Source organism: Leishmania major, chromosome 12, assembly GCF_000002725.2.
Source record: "Leishmania major strain Friedlin complete genome, chromosome 12".
NCBI lineage: Eukaryota > Euglenozoa > Kinetoplastea > Trypanosomatida > Trypanosomatidae > Leishmania > Leishmania major.
In genome coordinates, this window is record NC_007253.2 from 111,577 (window position 1) to 125,258 (window position 13,682).

General features: G+C 64.4%; 3 protein-coding genes across 3 annotated transcripts; all 3 read left to right on the forward strand.

Annotated features, from left to right (window-relative positions):
• Positions 1-79: 79 nt before the first annotated feature.
• Positions 80-4,783, forward strand: LMJF_12_0290 (hypothetical protein; the record flags this gene model as incomplete). Its single annotated transcript, XM_001681582.1, has 1 exon — positions 80-4,783. One exon carries the CDS (start codon positions 80-82, stop codon positions 4,781-4,783), a length of 4,704 nt encoding a protein of 1,567 aa, XP_001681634.1.
• Positions 4,784-5,180: 397 nt separating this feature from the next.
• On the forward strand, positions 5,181-10,877 carry LMJF_12_0300 (conserved hypothetical protein; the record flags this gene model as incomplete). The annotated part of the gene is made up of 1 exon (XM_001681583.1): positions 5,181-10,877. One exon carries the CDS (start codon positions 5,181-5,183, stop codon positions 10,875-10,877), a length of 5,697 nt encoding a protein of 1,898 aa, XP_001681635.1.
• Positions 10,878-11,271: 394 nt separating this feature from the next.
• On the forward strand, positions 11,272-13,206 carry LMJF_12_0310 (conserved hypothetical protein; the record flags this gene model as incomplete). Its single annotated transcript, XM_001681584.1, has 1 exon — positions 11,272-13,206. One exon carries the CDS (start codon positions 11,272-11,274, stop codon positions 13,204-13,206), a length of 1,935 nt encoding a protein of 644 aa, XP_001681636.1.
• Between the last annotated feature and the right edge of the window lie 476 nt (positions 13,207-13,682).

Here is a 13,682-nt window from a genome sequence, read left to right on the forward strand (position 1 = left end):
CTCCCCGTCCTCGCCACGCCCTTCGGCCAGGGGCGCCGCCGGCGTGCCCACCGCAGCCACAGTGACGACAGTGATTCACATGAACGACACTGAGGACGACGAGAAGCCGAAGGCACAAGAATCGGTGGTCGATGACGCTGGCACCGACATGGCACGCACGGCTGCTGAGGCCACTGCGGCGGAGGCGCTTGATTCGAGGCGAGGCGCAGAAGCGGCGACGGCGGCCGCCGGCGGTCACGCGACGCTCTGGGCAGATCGAGTCGAGACGGTGACGGCCTACCAGCTGGCCTCGGCGGCCCTTCGACGTCTGCCCACGCGCACCGCCCCCGTCGACAAGGACGTTTGGATAAGGCAGCGGACGGAAGAGGGGACGACGTCACGAGTTGAAGCGAGCGCGACTCACGGAGACGTAAGTGCGCCGCCGCCACCCTCAGCAGCCCGGCGTAGGACCATCTTCGACGACGCCGATCAACCAACAGGGTGCACTACCGACACCTCTCCGCGAACCCCAAGCGCGGAGCAGATGCGCGCGGCAGTCTTCACAGCCGTGTCACCGTCTTCAAGTCGCTTTCAAGTACCGCCGCTACAGGCCGCACGCATGTCTGCTGTGCAACTGTCCCCCCACACGTCATCGTATAAAGACGAAGAAACCGCCGTGCTCACCGCCTCCGAAGGTCAGCGTTCCAGCAGCGCCAGCGTATACCATCACACGGACCGTCAGGGCAGCGGAGATGCCGCTGAGGGCGCGAACGCCCGTGATGACGCGGACGACGAGGACGACGTTGCTGCACGGGTGCTCTTCTCGCTGCATCGAAAAGATGACATGATCAGGCAGCTCACGCACGCCGTTGAGGCGCTGCAAGACGAAAACGCTTTGCTGCGCAGCCTTCGTGCAGCGGCTTCGCAGGCGGATGCCGCCCCGCCGCCACCAGCGACCGGATTGGCACTGTCTCCAGATAGGGTGAAGACACCCTCCTCCTCGTGGCCTGCGACGCCGGTGCGTTGGTGGAAGACGAAGCACAAGACTGCGCTGTCTGATGGCGTTCGACCGCCGCACGAAAGCTCGCAAGGTCTCGAGGGGAGTGACCGTGCCAACGTGAAGGAGCAGCCCCTGCACACCTCCCCATCCCTCTCTGCTGCGCGTGCTGCTGTGAGCACCATCGCAGCTCTGCAGCGCACGCTCGCGGACAAGGAGGCGGAGCTGGAAGCGCTTCGATCACAAATCGTCACCCGCGGCACTGAAAACGACACTCGAGACGCCACTGCGCCTGCGGAAGCGCCACCTGTGGAGTACAGCGCTGGTGATTCCGTAATATCTGGCGCACGAGGCGCGCCATCCGCGTCGCCGTCCGCGGGGGAGGCAGTTGCAGAGGCTCGCATCGCCCAGCTTGAGTGGCAGCTGCAGAACGTTCAGCAAGAGAAGCGGGAGGACACGCACACACTGCGTGACCACATCGACTACCTCACACGCGAACTGCACCGAAAGAGTCGCGACATGGAGCGGCAACAGCGGCACCACAAGCTCGAGCTAGCAGCCCTTCAGCAGGAGGTGACGGCCTTGGCCGACCAGCTTGAAGAGCAGATCCGCGTCTCCGCGAACGCAGCAGCAGCACCACCGAGGCGAGAGCCAGAGGCGGAACAGCTGACGGAGCTGCAACGTGAGCTGGCACAGGCGAAGGCGCGGGAGGCGCTGCTGCTGACCGAGCGCGCCGCTACGCAGCGGCGCTGGCTGCGAGAGCTGGAGGAGCAGAAGAGTTTACTCGACGAAGCGCGTGCGGATGCTGCGCGAGAAGAGGCGCAGAATGAGTCCCGTGTGCAGCAGGAGCGCCAGCTGGCTCAGAAGGCAACCCAACAGCAGCAGCAGCAGCTTGAGGAGCAGGTGCGGCAGTACAAGGAGGCCCTCGCACAAGCGAAGCGAGAGCTGTCGGAGCTGCGTACGGTACATCAGCGAACGGAGGAAACAGTTTCAGAGCAGAGGCAGCAGCTCCAGCGCATCAGCCACGACATCGCCACAGCGGCGCTGGAACGTGCTCATGATGAGCAGCGAGCTGCCCGCGCGGAAGAGCAGGCTAGGCTGCTCCACCAGCAGCTGCGTCAAGCAGCGGCCACCGTCACGTCGCAAGAGGCTGAGCTGGAATCGCTCCGGCAAGCTCGCCAGGACGAGGTGGCCGCGGCTGTCGCGCTGCAAGAAGAAGAGCACGCCGCGCTGCTCAAGCACGTGAAAGGCTGCATGAAGGGTAGTGAGGCCGTGGAGAGCGCGTTGCTGGCGGCGGAGAGCAGCAGACGGGAGATGGCTTCTCAACTGACGCGTGCACTGGAAGAGCGGAATGAGTACCATCGACTTCTCTGTGAGGCATCGGTGCAGGCACAGGCGCAGCTGTTGGAGCAGCAGCAGCTCCTCAGCGAAGGTAACGATTTGGTGCACCGGCGGCTGCAAGAGGCCCAAGCGCATCTTCTGCAGCGCACAGAGGCCCTCGAGACGACGCAGCGTGAACTACAGGCAGCCCAGCAACGGATGCTGGCCCTCAAAGACGAACTCACTCGCTCCCAGGCAACGCAACGTCAGCTTGGCGAAGAACTGCACGCCGCACAGGCGAGGCACGAGGCGCAGACGGCACAGCTCGTGCACGCGAAGGAAAGCTTGAAAGATGCGTTGCATGCACAGCTGGCCACCATGGGCAAACTTCGTAGAAAGGAGAAGCAGCTGCACTCACAACAGGCGGCGGCGCAGCGGGCGATGGAGCGGCGACAAGAGGAGCAGCGAGCACTCCAGGACATTATGAGCCTTCTGTGGTCGCCGGCGGTGTCCCTGTCGCCGACGTGCCCGCGAGCTTCTGGGGTGCGGCTGCACGAGTCCAGCCACGTATTGAGCCTGCCGCCACCGCAGGTAGTGAGGACTGCAGCGACGCTGGCGCCCGGTGGCATGCCAGCCATGCCGCGAAGGGCCCTCGCGATGCTGGAGCAGAGCGCCAACATCCATACGAGGAAATCTTACCAGATCCGAAAACAGCGATCGGTGAGCATGGCTAGTGCTTCAGCTTCAGGAGCTGCTGATGCCCGTGCAGATGCCACGAACGGAGATGTCGATGTAACCGTGCGCCCGTCGCGGTCGGCGTCCTCAGTGTCCTCCGCTACAGCGTCCGTGGTGATGTCCGCTGTCAGCTGGGACGACGTGCCGGCGGCCTCACTCAGCGATGGCGACACGGCACTTGAAGAACGCCGTCGCACCGCGGAAGCGGCTTTGGAGGAAGGCGATGTGTCGGCAAATTCTAGAGCGGCCGCATCCGCGAGGGCTCCCCTTCATTCCCGCCTCGATGGCGGCGTACCGGCGCTCGAGAGGCAGCTGGAGTGCTCTGCCATCGCCCACAAGGGAAAAGGGCGAACAGCGGCAACCGAGGCGGACCCCTCTGTCCTGCGCCTTCTCCGTGCCGTTCGCGATGCTGTCGAGCATATGTGCGCCGCCTACACGGCCGCGCAGCATGAGCTGGGCACCAAGCGGATTGCAGTGCGGTCGCTGGTGAAGGAGAGGAAGGCACAGCAGGTGCAGCTGGAGGAGCTGCGCACTACGCTTCAAGAGCAGCGGCACAAGGCTGAGCGGCTGCGACGCGACGCGGTCCAGTCCGTGCGTGCGGCCTCTCAAGCGGAGCTCGAGAAGGTGTGCCATGCATGGCAGGAGAAGTACGAGGCGGGTATGGCATGTCAGCTGCAAACCTATGAGGAACAGCATCGGCGGGCGGTGGCGGAGGTCTTGAAGGTGTGTGTGGAACATCTGCAAGCGGAGCTCATCGTCTTTGTACAGCTTCTGCCCACCACTCTGAGTGCTGGATTGACGAGAGCCGCGGCGGTGTCGGCGGAGCGCACGCGCGACGAAGTATTGCGAGAAGTGCATCATCAGTACTGGTGCTCCCCAGGCACCACGAGCACAGCCGATCACCTCGTCTGCGATCATGACCGTGGTACGCCGGCGCGTCACACAAGCACCGCCGCCGCGGCTGCTGATGACGTGTCGCTTCTCTCGCTGGGACTTGAAGTGCAGCCCGAAGTGCAGGCAGAGTGCGACGCGATCATCCGCGACGTTCTCCACATGGCAGGTGGATGGGCCGACTTGACGAGTGCCGTGCTCGTCGCCAGCAGCACCGCCGCCGCGGACTGTCCGTCTGGGAGCGTTCCACCCTTCTCGGCATTGCCGGCTCCGCAGCCGTGCAAACTCACGTACGATGCCGCGGTGGAGAGCCGCGCCTCTCCCCCTGCTGCCGAGGCGGCTCGGAGAATCGCGGTGAACGCCGAAGCCGCCCTCTGGTCTGCCGAGGAGATGGCGGAGCTAAAGGAAGTGATCCATGCGCACGTTACTCGCTCCTTGTCGGCGCTGACGGCAGCGGCGTCGTGTTCCTCGTTAACGGGCGTGAGCACCAGCGTATCGAGAAACGGGGCAAGTGAAGAGCGACAGGGCGTGGATGATCACGCGCGAGACGCACCTGCCACCATCGGTGGTGTGAGTGGCGGCACGAGACCCACGAACGTCAAGGGTGCGGCCGCCGGAGGAGAGTCGAAGGCCGCTCTACCACGCTGGATGCGCTCCCTTCGCGCATCCACTCCTCCAGCCTCATCACCATCGTGCTTCTCACCTGTCAGGGTGACCGAGAGCACGTCAACTCCGCCGAGAAGCTCTGCCGTTGAAGACGCGGCCGCTGCTCGGGTGCCCCTGCACCACCAGCAGCCTCGCCTGCTCGCCCTGCTTCTGGATGCGTGTGTCGCACATGTGCACGCGCGGCTGCTGGCGTGATGCCGCATCGTCGACAGAGCACTCAGCAACAAGCAGCCGCCAAATCGCTCCTAAGTCGCCTGTGCGCACGTGTGTGCGAGTCCTCTGGGCACACGCGTAACGGTGCGCCGCTTCCCGACCGCAACGCAAACATGCACAGAGCCACCGCGGTAGCCCCGCCCCGCCCCATGCGAGTGATTTGTGCGTTCGTGACGGGAACCGGATTCGACACGCGCCGCCCCGCCTCTTTTGTTGTTGTTTGATGTCCTCCGCTGCTCCCTCCACTCGATCCACAGCCCTTCCGTCTTCTTCCCTTCCTCCATCTCTCTCTCTCTCTCTCTTGGGCGCCCGATGGCAGGTGAAGAGCTCATACGATAACGGTGTTCGCCATTGCCTCTTGCGTGATTGAACATTGCAGATGCAGGGATCTCCATACAGCCACCAATCGACTACTGCTGAAGCGGTCGATGCCCCCTACAGCGATGCGCACATTGCGACGGTGCTGTCGCTGTCGCCCTTCTCAGATTTTTGCAAGTTGCGTGATAAGTGGGCCGCCAAGCCGCTGATCCGCGGCTGCTATGTCGGCATGTGTGGCGGCGACCCGGCGCAGCGGGAGCGGCGCGAAGACTTCGAGCTCATCACGCTCAACACCTCACCCTCGGCATCGTCACATGCGTTTGGCGGCGGTGCACGTCTGAGCGCCGTGTGGGGGCAAGTAGAGGCGTACAGCCGATCCGCAGCAGGCAAGACGATTGATCCGGCGCAGCAGCGGACGCCGCTGGCGCTGGAGAAGTCGATGCACTTTCTTGTCGAGCACTACCTGCGCGTGCCGCACACGCCCCTCGTCTACGCAGAGCCTTTCCGGGTCTGGGGCTACCTGTGGGACCGGTTTCGCGGTATCCGCACGACGTGGGGTCCTCAGCTGCCCCCGAGCAACGTTAGCCTTCAGGGATACGTGGACAGCGAAACGGGTCGCACGCTCTCCGTGGAAGAGCTGCACCGCGAGAGCTACCGTCGCGTGCGCTGGCTCGAGTTCACCGTCGCCGCACTCGCCGTGGGCGGGGCGTACCTCTGCTGCTCCCCCGAAGGCTGCCAGCGGTTCATGCAAGACAAGAAGCAGTTCCTCGAGTCCATGTCGCAGTGCTTCACCGACCTCACCGTCTTCTACCGGGCAGAGCAGCGGCACCGCAACGCCGAGTTCTTTTCTGTACTGCTGCTGCTCTACGGCCTGCAGCAGGAAATGAAGGTCGAGGACCGCTCGTCGTTCTGCCGCTTCCACACGGTCATCGTGAACGGCGAGCCTCGCCTGTGTCCAGAGAACGCGTCGGAAAGTGTCAACCTTGCGCAGGTGTACCGAGAGCTGGAGAAGCAGCCGCACATGCTCGAGACGCAGCCGGTGCGGGTGGCCCTTGAGCTCATCCACTTCTGGGCGGCGCGGCAGTGGTTTCAATTCTTCGAATTCTGCAAGTCTGCCCCCATGACACTGCTGCAGCGCGCTGTCGTCTTCCAGTCCTTCACCTACGGTCGCTACCGCGCGGTACTGGATCTTGTGTTGCCCAACTACTACGTCTATCCAAAACTGCGCGTGCGACATGCCATCCTGGTCGCCGAGTTGGCCGACCAGCTCATGATGAACCATGACCATTGCCTCGAGTTCCTGAAGCGGATGGGCCTTGATGCTCAACTCGAGTGCAAGACTCCGCACCAGCTGCGGCAACAAGCGGCAAGCTCCTTCTACCCCATCGCGTCACCGCCGTCCGGCCCCACGGCTGCCACCGTCGCAGAAGCCTCCGCGAGTGGTGGTAAAGCCGGCTGGTACCTGAACCTGTGCCACCCGAACTCGGACCCTCTCATCACGGCAGATGAGCTCGAGAAGAGGTGCGTTAATAAGCGGGCTCTCTTCTTCCCGACGCACCCCACCTTCTTCGGGTTTCGCGTCTCGCACGTGGCGTACGAGCGCTTCCCAGACGCGAAGGGTTTTCCAACCGCCGGCACCGAAGACGTCTGTGATGCGCTTGCGGTGGCCGGAAGCAGCTCGCCAGTCGGCCGCGGCGCCGTGCGATCCCCCTCGGGTCTTCAGGGCCGCGTCGCACCGCGGTCAAAGCCGGGTACGTTGCCGAGGAGGCGTTCAGGGTTGGCAGGCCGCGGTGACTCCGGGGACGGCGGTGATGAGGACTACTATTTCGATGAGTACTGCCACGACGGCGGTAACGACGAAGAGTGCGAGAGGGATGACGGTAGCGGTAGCGATGACGGCGGCGCCTACCGGAACACGGGCGATGGCTGCGACTCGCCACCGCAGCGGCAATCAACGGTGTCTCCTCCCTCTGCGGTGTCGCCCTCCTTGGACAAGGAAGCGGCTCTGCTCGGCCAGCCTGGATGCCCCGTGAACCTGATGGAGGTGTTGGAGGTCTACTGCCCACCCTACAACAGCGAAGTCGCCGCGCTGCGGCTGTCGGACGCCAGTGAGGAGCTGTTTGCGTCGCTGCCGGCGCACCGCGCGGAAATGCTGCTCCGCTGCCGCGATGCGCACCGGCGAGCCCGGCACTGGCAAAGGGCGTCCGCGCGTGACGCTGACACGGCGGCGGCGGTGCCCGAGGAGGAGGCGCTGTACTGGGCAGAGAAGATGGAGATGGAGTCCGTCTCCACGGCGAGCAGCCTCTTCGACGGCAGCGATGACGACGATGTGGACGACGACGAGGGAGAGGGACATGACGTTGATGCGCCGCTGCCGCATCGCACTGCAGTCGCGGACGTGTCGTTGTCATCGCGGGCCGACGCTGTCCCACCAGCAGTCATCGAAGCCCGGCAGCTGCTCACCGCTATCCGGGATAACCCACTCTACGCGGCAGCCGCAGCAGACCACGCGGAGGCGGAGGAGAAGGCTCGGCGAGCGAAGCAGGCAAAGGCCGACGCGCGAAGAGGGACAACCGCCGCAGAGGCAGCTCGAAGCGACCAACCGCAGCAAGCTCCGACACTCAGTGAGACGGGTTCATGCATTGTCGCCCCTCTGCCAGACGATGACAACAATGACGCCGACCAGCGCTGCAAGTCGCAGAACCCACGTGTTGCTGTCGAGCTGCCAGCAACGCTACCGACTCGGCGCCTAGTGGACATAATTGGAAACGATGCTGGTGCGCAGGCGGTTACAGAGGGCAGTGCGAGGGGCCCCCGAGACGTGAGCGCGACGCATCAGGAGCGGCAGCAAAGTGTGGACCGGGAAGACTCAGCCACGACGGTGGAGCCGCACCGGCATCTGCAGCCACAGAAGCCAGCGTCCCCATCACCTCCGTTGTCGATGCCGACGCTTCAGCCTCTCGTGCCCACGGCGGCCAACGTGTTCACACCTGGCAAACGTGAGCCGACCGTTGTTGCTGGCACCGACAACACAACACCGATCCCCACGGCGGGGCAGCGCGAGGGCAGCAGCAGCGGCAGCAGCAGCGGTAGCGGTGCACCAATGCTAGGCTACAGTCATCTAAAGCCGCTGAAACAGACGCTGTCCGGCGACGGCGAGGATGACGAGAAGAGCGCTGGTGCTGACACAGAGCCAGGGCTTTTGAGTGGCAGTGACGAGCCCACCTCCGCGTCTGCTGTCGACGGCTCCGAGGCGACATTGGACAGCAGCTCCGCCGAGGGCGACACATCGGCGCCGCCCTGTCCGCCTCTGTGGGGCGGACAGCGTGCTTTGCCGGTGCCACCGTCGACGGTGACGTCCGACAGCTTCACGCCGCGGTTTCCACCGGAAACGCGACCGGAATATTCAGCAGCCGGTGCAGTGTCTCACCGCACCGGCGGAGAGGCGGCACGAGGAGCCGCTAGCGAGAACGAGAGCGGCGAGGATGCTGTTGCGGAGGTGCGGGCACGCGTCAGCGACGAAGGTGTCTGGAAGCACCACAGGGCCGAGACGGCGTGGCAGCGTGGTGTGCGCGTGCAGCGACCGTCACCGGTGCCTATCCCTGCCGCCTCCGTGGACGTCTTCGCTCGCGCGTGCGTTCCCCTTATTGAGGAGTACCTGCATCTGTGGGTGCGACTGACACACGAAGACGACACGACGCTGCGCACGGCAGCGCAGTACGTGCTCGATATCCGTGAAGCTCAGGCAGAGGCGCCAGCTACGCAGGGCGCCAACGGTGGCCCCGAGGGCGGCGATGAAGCTCGTTGTGCGGTACACACTCGGCGAGGGCGCCTGGCGCAACGTCGTTGCAACAGCGCACTGAGAGGCGGAAGAGGAGCAACAGTGGCAGCGTCCACATGGTGGCGGCAGCGGCGTCTGCGAAGCACCGCCCGTGCGATGGCGCTCGTGGCTCGTCAGCTTCTCACCACGGCGGTGCTTCGGGGAAGCATGAGCGAGTACGGGCAGCTGATGCGGGACCTCTCCCTATCAGGGTGGGCGCCCTCAAAGGCGGCAGACCACGATTCGGCTTTTGGTGGCGGTCTCCACGCAACGGACCCTAGCCGCAGAGGCGTGGCGATGGCGCGCGCGACGCAGCGGCACTGTGCCACCTACGACGACAGCGACGACGCGCGAGCGGCACGCCTAAGCCGCGGTTGCTCCGTGGCCATGCTCTCTGCAAGCAACGTTGACGCGATTCTCGCCGCCGCGCAGACACAATCTAACAGGACTTTGGCGAGCACCGCGGATGGCGCAGTAACCGCGTGGCCCTTGGCCACGAGTGCTGCCTCGACGCGCTCTGCGGTGCCCTTCACGTTCACGCAAGAAACGGCAGGTCTTGGCTACGCGAAGGACACATGCGAGGCCGCCTTGGGCGAAGCCATGAACACCGTCTTCAGCTGCGCCGTTGGAGCAGTGACGCTGCCCGCCCGCGACTCACTCGCTGCTTTACTCTCCAGTGCGGTCGACGTGTCGCTCGACTCTGCCGACGCCTGCAGCCACTCCCGCCGCACCTGCACAGCGGCAGCGCTGCAGCTCACCAGCATCTATATCTGGGTGAGTGCCGAGAGCTACTGTGACTGCGAGTGCCCTGCCACGCCGGTAGCCGTAGCCGACACCGGCGCGGCGGACGCGGCGCTGTTTGCTCGATTGTTTCAGAGTGAACGGGAGCGGTGGCTCGTGTCCGTGATGCTGCCGGCAACCGCATGCACGGCATTCGAGGTGTTCGGCGATGTGGATAACCGAAGCGACGATGATGATGATGATGATGATGATGATGATGAGCGACCATCGCGGGGGCAGTCCAACGCCAGGCGACGGGGCAGAAAGCGTTGTCGCAGCAGCGCGCAGCACAGCCACGTCGGCGACAACACGCGCAGTGTTCGATGGCTGAGTGAAGTGGACACGGATCCGCACAGCGTGACCTGCACGCCCTCTCCAGCCCCGCTTGTGGCGCGGCTGTTTCAACGCGATCATGTCGCAGAGGTGCGGATGGTGCGCTCCGCAGTGCTGTCCCCTGGGCACAGCGTCGGCGCTTCGGCCCATGGGAGCAGCACCCTGCCACTCGTGACACGCATCGCCCTCTACGGCTGCGACACGCACACGCTGCCGCGCCTGCGTGTGCGGCGCGATGGCGGGGTGCGGCTTGCGCAGCAGCACAGCGGCTTCTCGGCAGATGACGGCCACGCAAAGGCTGAGCAGGTGCAAGCCTCGCCGGACTCCACGCGAGCGCTTGCGATGTCCCATGCCCACTACACGGCCTTCCTCACCGTCGACATCGCAGAACCGGGGTACATGGTGAAGGCACGGCGTGCGTTGGCAGCAGTCGTAGCAAGCCACGTCGGGTACACGACGACTGTAACTGCGCGTGGCGCGGCGACGGCGATGGAGTGGAACGGTCACTGGGAGGGGGTGCCGGAGCAGAACTGCGTGGAGGGCATTGTTTTGTGCCTCCTAAGCTCCCCCGCGCAGCTGACGGACACTGCCTCTATCGTTGCAGAGCTCGAGGGCATGTTCTCGGGCCTTTGGCATCACCGGCACGGCGCAGGCGAGAGGCATAAGACTAATACCGTCGCCGCAGCTTCCGCGCCGGCTGTTGTGGGCGTTGAGATCGTGTACGGGGATGCAGAGGGGGCAAGGGCAGCCATGAAGAAGGGCATGCGGACGCTCCTGTCCACCTACGCGCAGCAGGCGATGACTGCGTTGGACAACGACAGCTGATACACGCCACCGAATCCAGCACCTACTCGATCTCGTTCGAAAAAACGAAGTACAACATTAATGGTGTGAGATGAGGTGCTGAGTGCAAGCGCGGTCTCCTGGATGCGGGACGACAAGTCGCAGAGGGGGGGGGGGTGGACGAGGCAGACACAAGCCACGCCACCTCTCCGGTAGGGGTGCTCACCTCACCGCGTCGTCTTCGGCGCGGACACCTGGGTGATGTGCTGGGCTCCCTTGGAGAAATAGGGGCGTTGCGTGACCCGCCTCATCCGCATCGCTGTTGGACGATGACTTGCATCCCTGCTTGCTCGTGTGGTCTCTGCGTACTTCGCCATATTTTTTTTCCACGCGTCTCCTTGCTCTCTATACATACATACACAAGCATCGCGTACGCATGTGCACACAGGCATGCAGCAGTCTTTCGCTCTTTCTTGCTCTCCCTCTGTGTAACATTATGGTCTACGTGCGGCTCATCACCCCGGCGCTGGCGAGGCTGCTCGATGCGGCTGCCAGCGCGCCTGAAATACAGCAGGCCCGGCGTGACTTTATCGAGGAACGCCTGCACGCTCTTGTGCATACGCAGTCACCATCCCAGCTGGAGGGTGCCCTGTGGATCTACCTCGTCTCTCAGCAGCAGCTGCTGTTGAGAGCCGCGCACGACTCCCAAGCCCCGGCTCAGCAGCAGGGAACGAACTGCGGCGCGCCTGAAGCGTCCATGTCCTCCAGCAGCTTCAGCTGTCCGCTGCCGCCGTCGCTCTTGTTGCCCGAGTCCCTGGCATGTATCAGTGACGCCGTGCGCTGGTACTGTGACGAGTTATCGATCCCTGCTCCTTGCCCGGCAGCTGATGAGTGCGAGGCAGCGCCACAGACGACTCCGCAGCCGTCGCAGGATGCGCAACAAGAGAAGCCGCCAAAAGCAAAGACGGTCACCCACATCAAGCAAGAGCCTTGTGCCTTGCCGGCAGGGCAACCGGGAGCACGGGTCGATGAGCTCATTCGACAGCGCCAGCAGCCGGCCCCGTCACCAGCGCCGTCGCAGCCGGCTCAGCGCCCCGAGCAGGCAGCTGGGCCCCTGGCTACTGTACAGCTGGTCCTCGATGCACTCGCCCAGCTCAAGCGTGTTCCCGCGCTCCTTCAGCCTCGCACCATCGCCCTTCTTGTGCGCGACCTTGTCTCGCTCTGGAGTCTTGTCTATCTGTGCAAGCAGCTGAAGCGCCACCAGCAGCTCAAGGAGCGTCTGCTGACGGGCACGGTGACCGCAGCGATCGGGGCGATGGACGTGAAACGCGGTCTCGGCGGGGACTGGAGGCGTCGCGACCGCGCTCGCGTCGGGCACAGCCCTATCGCGCACCACAGCGACACCGAGCCCATCTCGGTGTGCTTCCACGATTACGATCTGCTGCTGCCGTGGGACCTTGTCCAGCGTGTATTGTCGCCGCCGGCTGTCTCCATGGCAGCCATTGCAGCGCAGTGTCAAGCCGTGGAGGAGGCCAGAGCCGGCGCGCTGTCTTCCGCGTCTGCGAGAACGGCCGCCACCTTCCCCGCCTTTGCGCTCATCCTCAACCCTGCAGTAACGGCCATGGACGACAACCCAGACCGTCTAAGCAAGAACGCACGCATTGACGCCATTGAAAAGGCTGCCAGCAAGTACTACTACGCCTTGCTGTCAGCTCGCGCACATGGACAGACAAGTGAGCACATCCGCGGCGCGCCCTCAGGAGCCTCCTCTGCGTCCGCCGCGGCCCACCAAGAGGCGGTGCGCAGCTCCTTGACGACAGTGGAGATTGGCGAGTACGGCGTGCTCGACCCTTCGAGGATGCGCGTGCCGTCCTATCTTGCAGGCGCGGATACGTCACTCTCTGGTGGCGTCGGCGGCGGGTCTTCGAGAGCGGCGTCGGCAAGTTCGGAGACGGCCGCCAAGTCGTATGCGTTATTTCTGCGCGACGCCTCGATCGGCTTCGACATTCAGGTGATGGCCCTCACCGGCGCCGGTGTTGGCTACTACCTCGGCTACCTGCGCGGGCTGTCGTCAGAGTGGTGCACGCTGTACGCCGTGGTCGGCCTTGTAACGATGATGCTGGTGGACGCTGCTCTGCTCATTATTCGGATAGGACGGCAGGATGAGGCGGTGCTCAAGGCCCGCGCACGGATTCGCCAGCAGCGGGAAAAACTGAATAAGGAAGGCGAGAAGCTCGTACGGTCCATGCAGGCCGCTGCGGGTCTGTCATCGGCCGACGGTGCTGAGCTAACTTCCGCCTCCGCTGGGAAAGCAGCCGCTGCCGCCCCCCTTCAGACCGAGACGGACCCGCACACGAAGAAGAACCAGTAGCGCTAGCACTGACGTGCCTTGTGAATGGCAAGCACAGGAGGGCAGAGCGATGCATCGCTACTGATGTCGGCGGTTAGGGCTGTGGATGGCGGGGCGTTGGAGCGGCCTGTGACCGTGCACACGCTTGTGCCACCCCATATGATGGGCGAAACGTAAGCGCGACTCAAGCGTGTAACCCACCCCCGGCCCTCGCGCATCGCCTGCTGGTGTGGGTAGAGTGTGAGGCGGAGGGGCCGCGCTCTCAGATGACGGAGTCGGCGCATTGTGCCGTGATACCTGCGTCTCCACGGCTGCTTCGCACCGCGCGGACGGGCTGCCTGTGACACAGGGCTGCGCAGGGGGCGGTCGCGTGGCGCATGGCCGCATGCGGTGTGGCGCAGAGCCATAGACGCGTTCGAAATTCATGAAACGCCTGAGCTGCACTGCACCTTTCGCTTTGTTCTTGGTTGTCTGCTGCTCTCTTCTCCTCGGTGGCG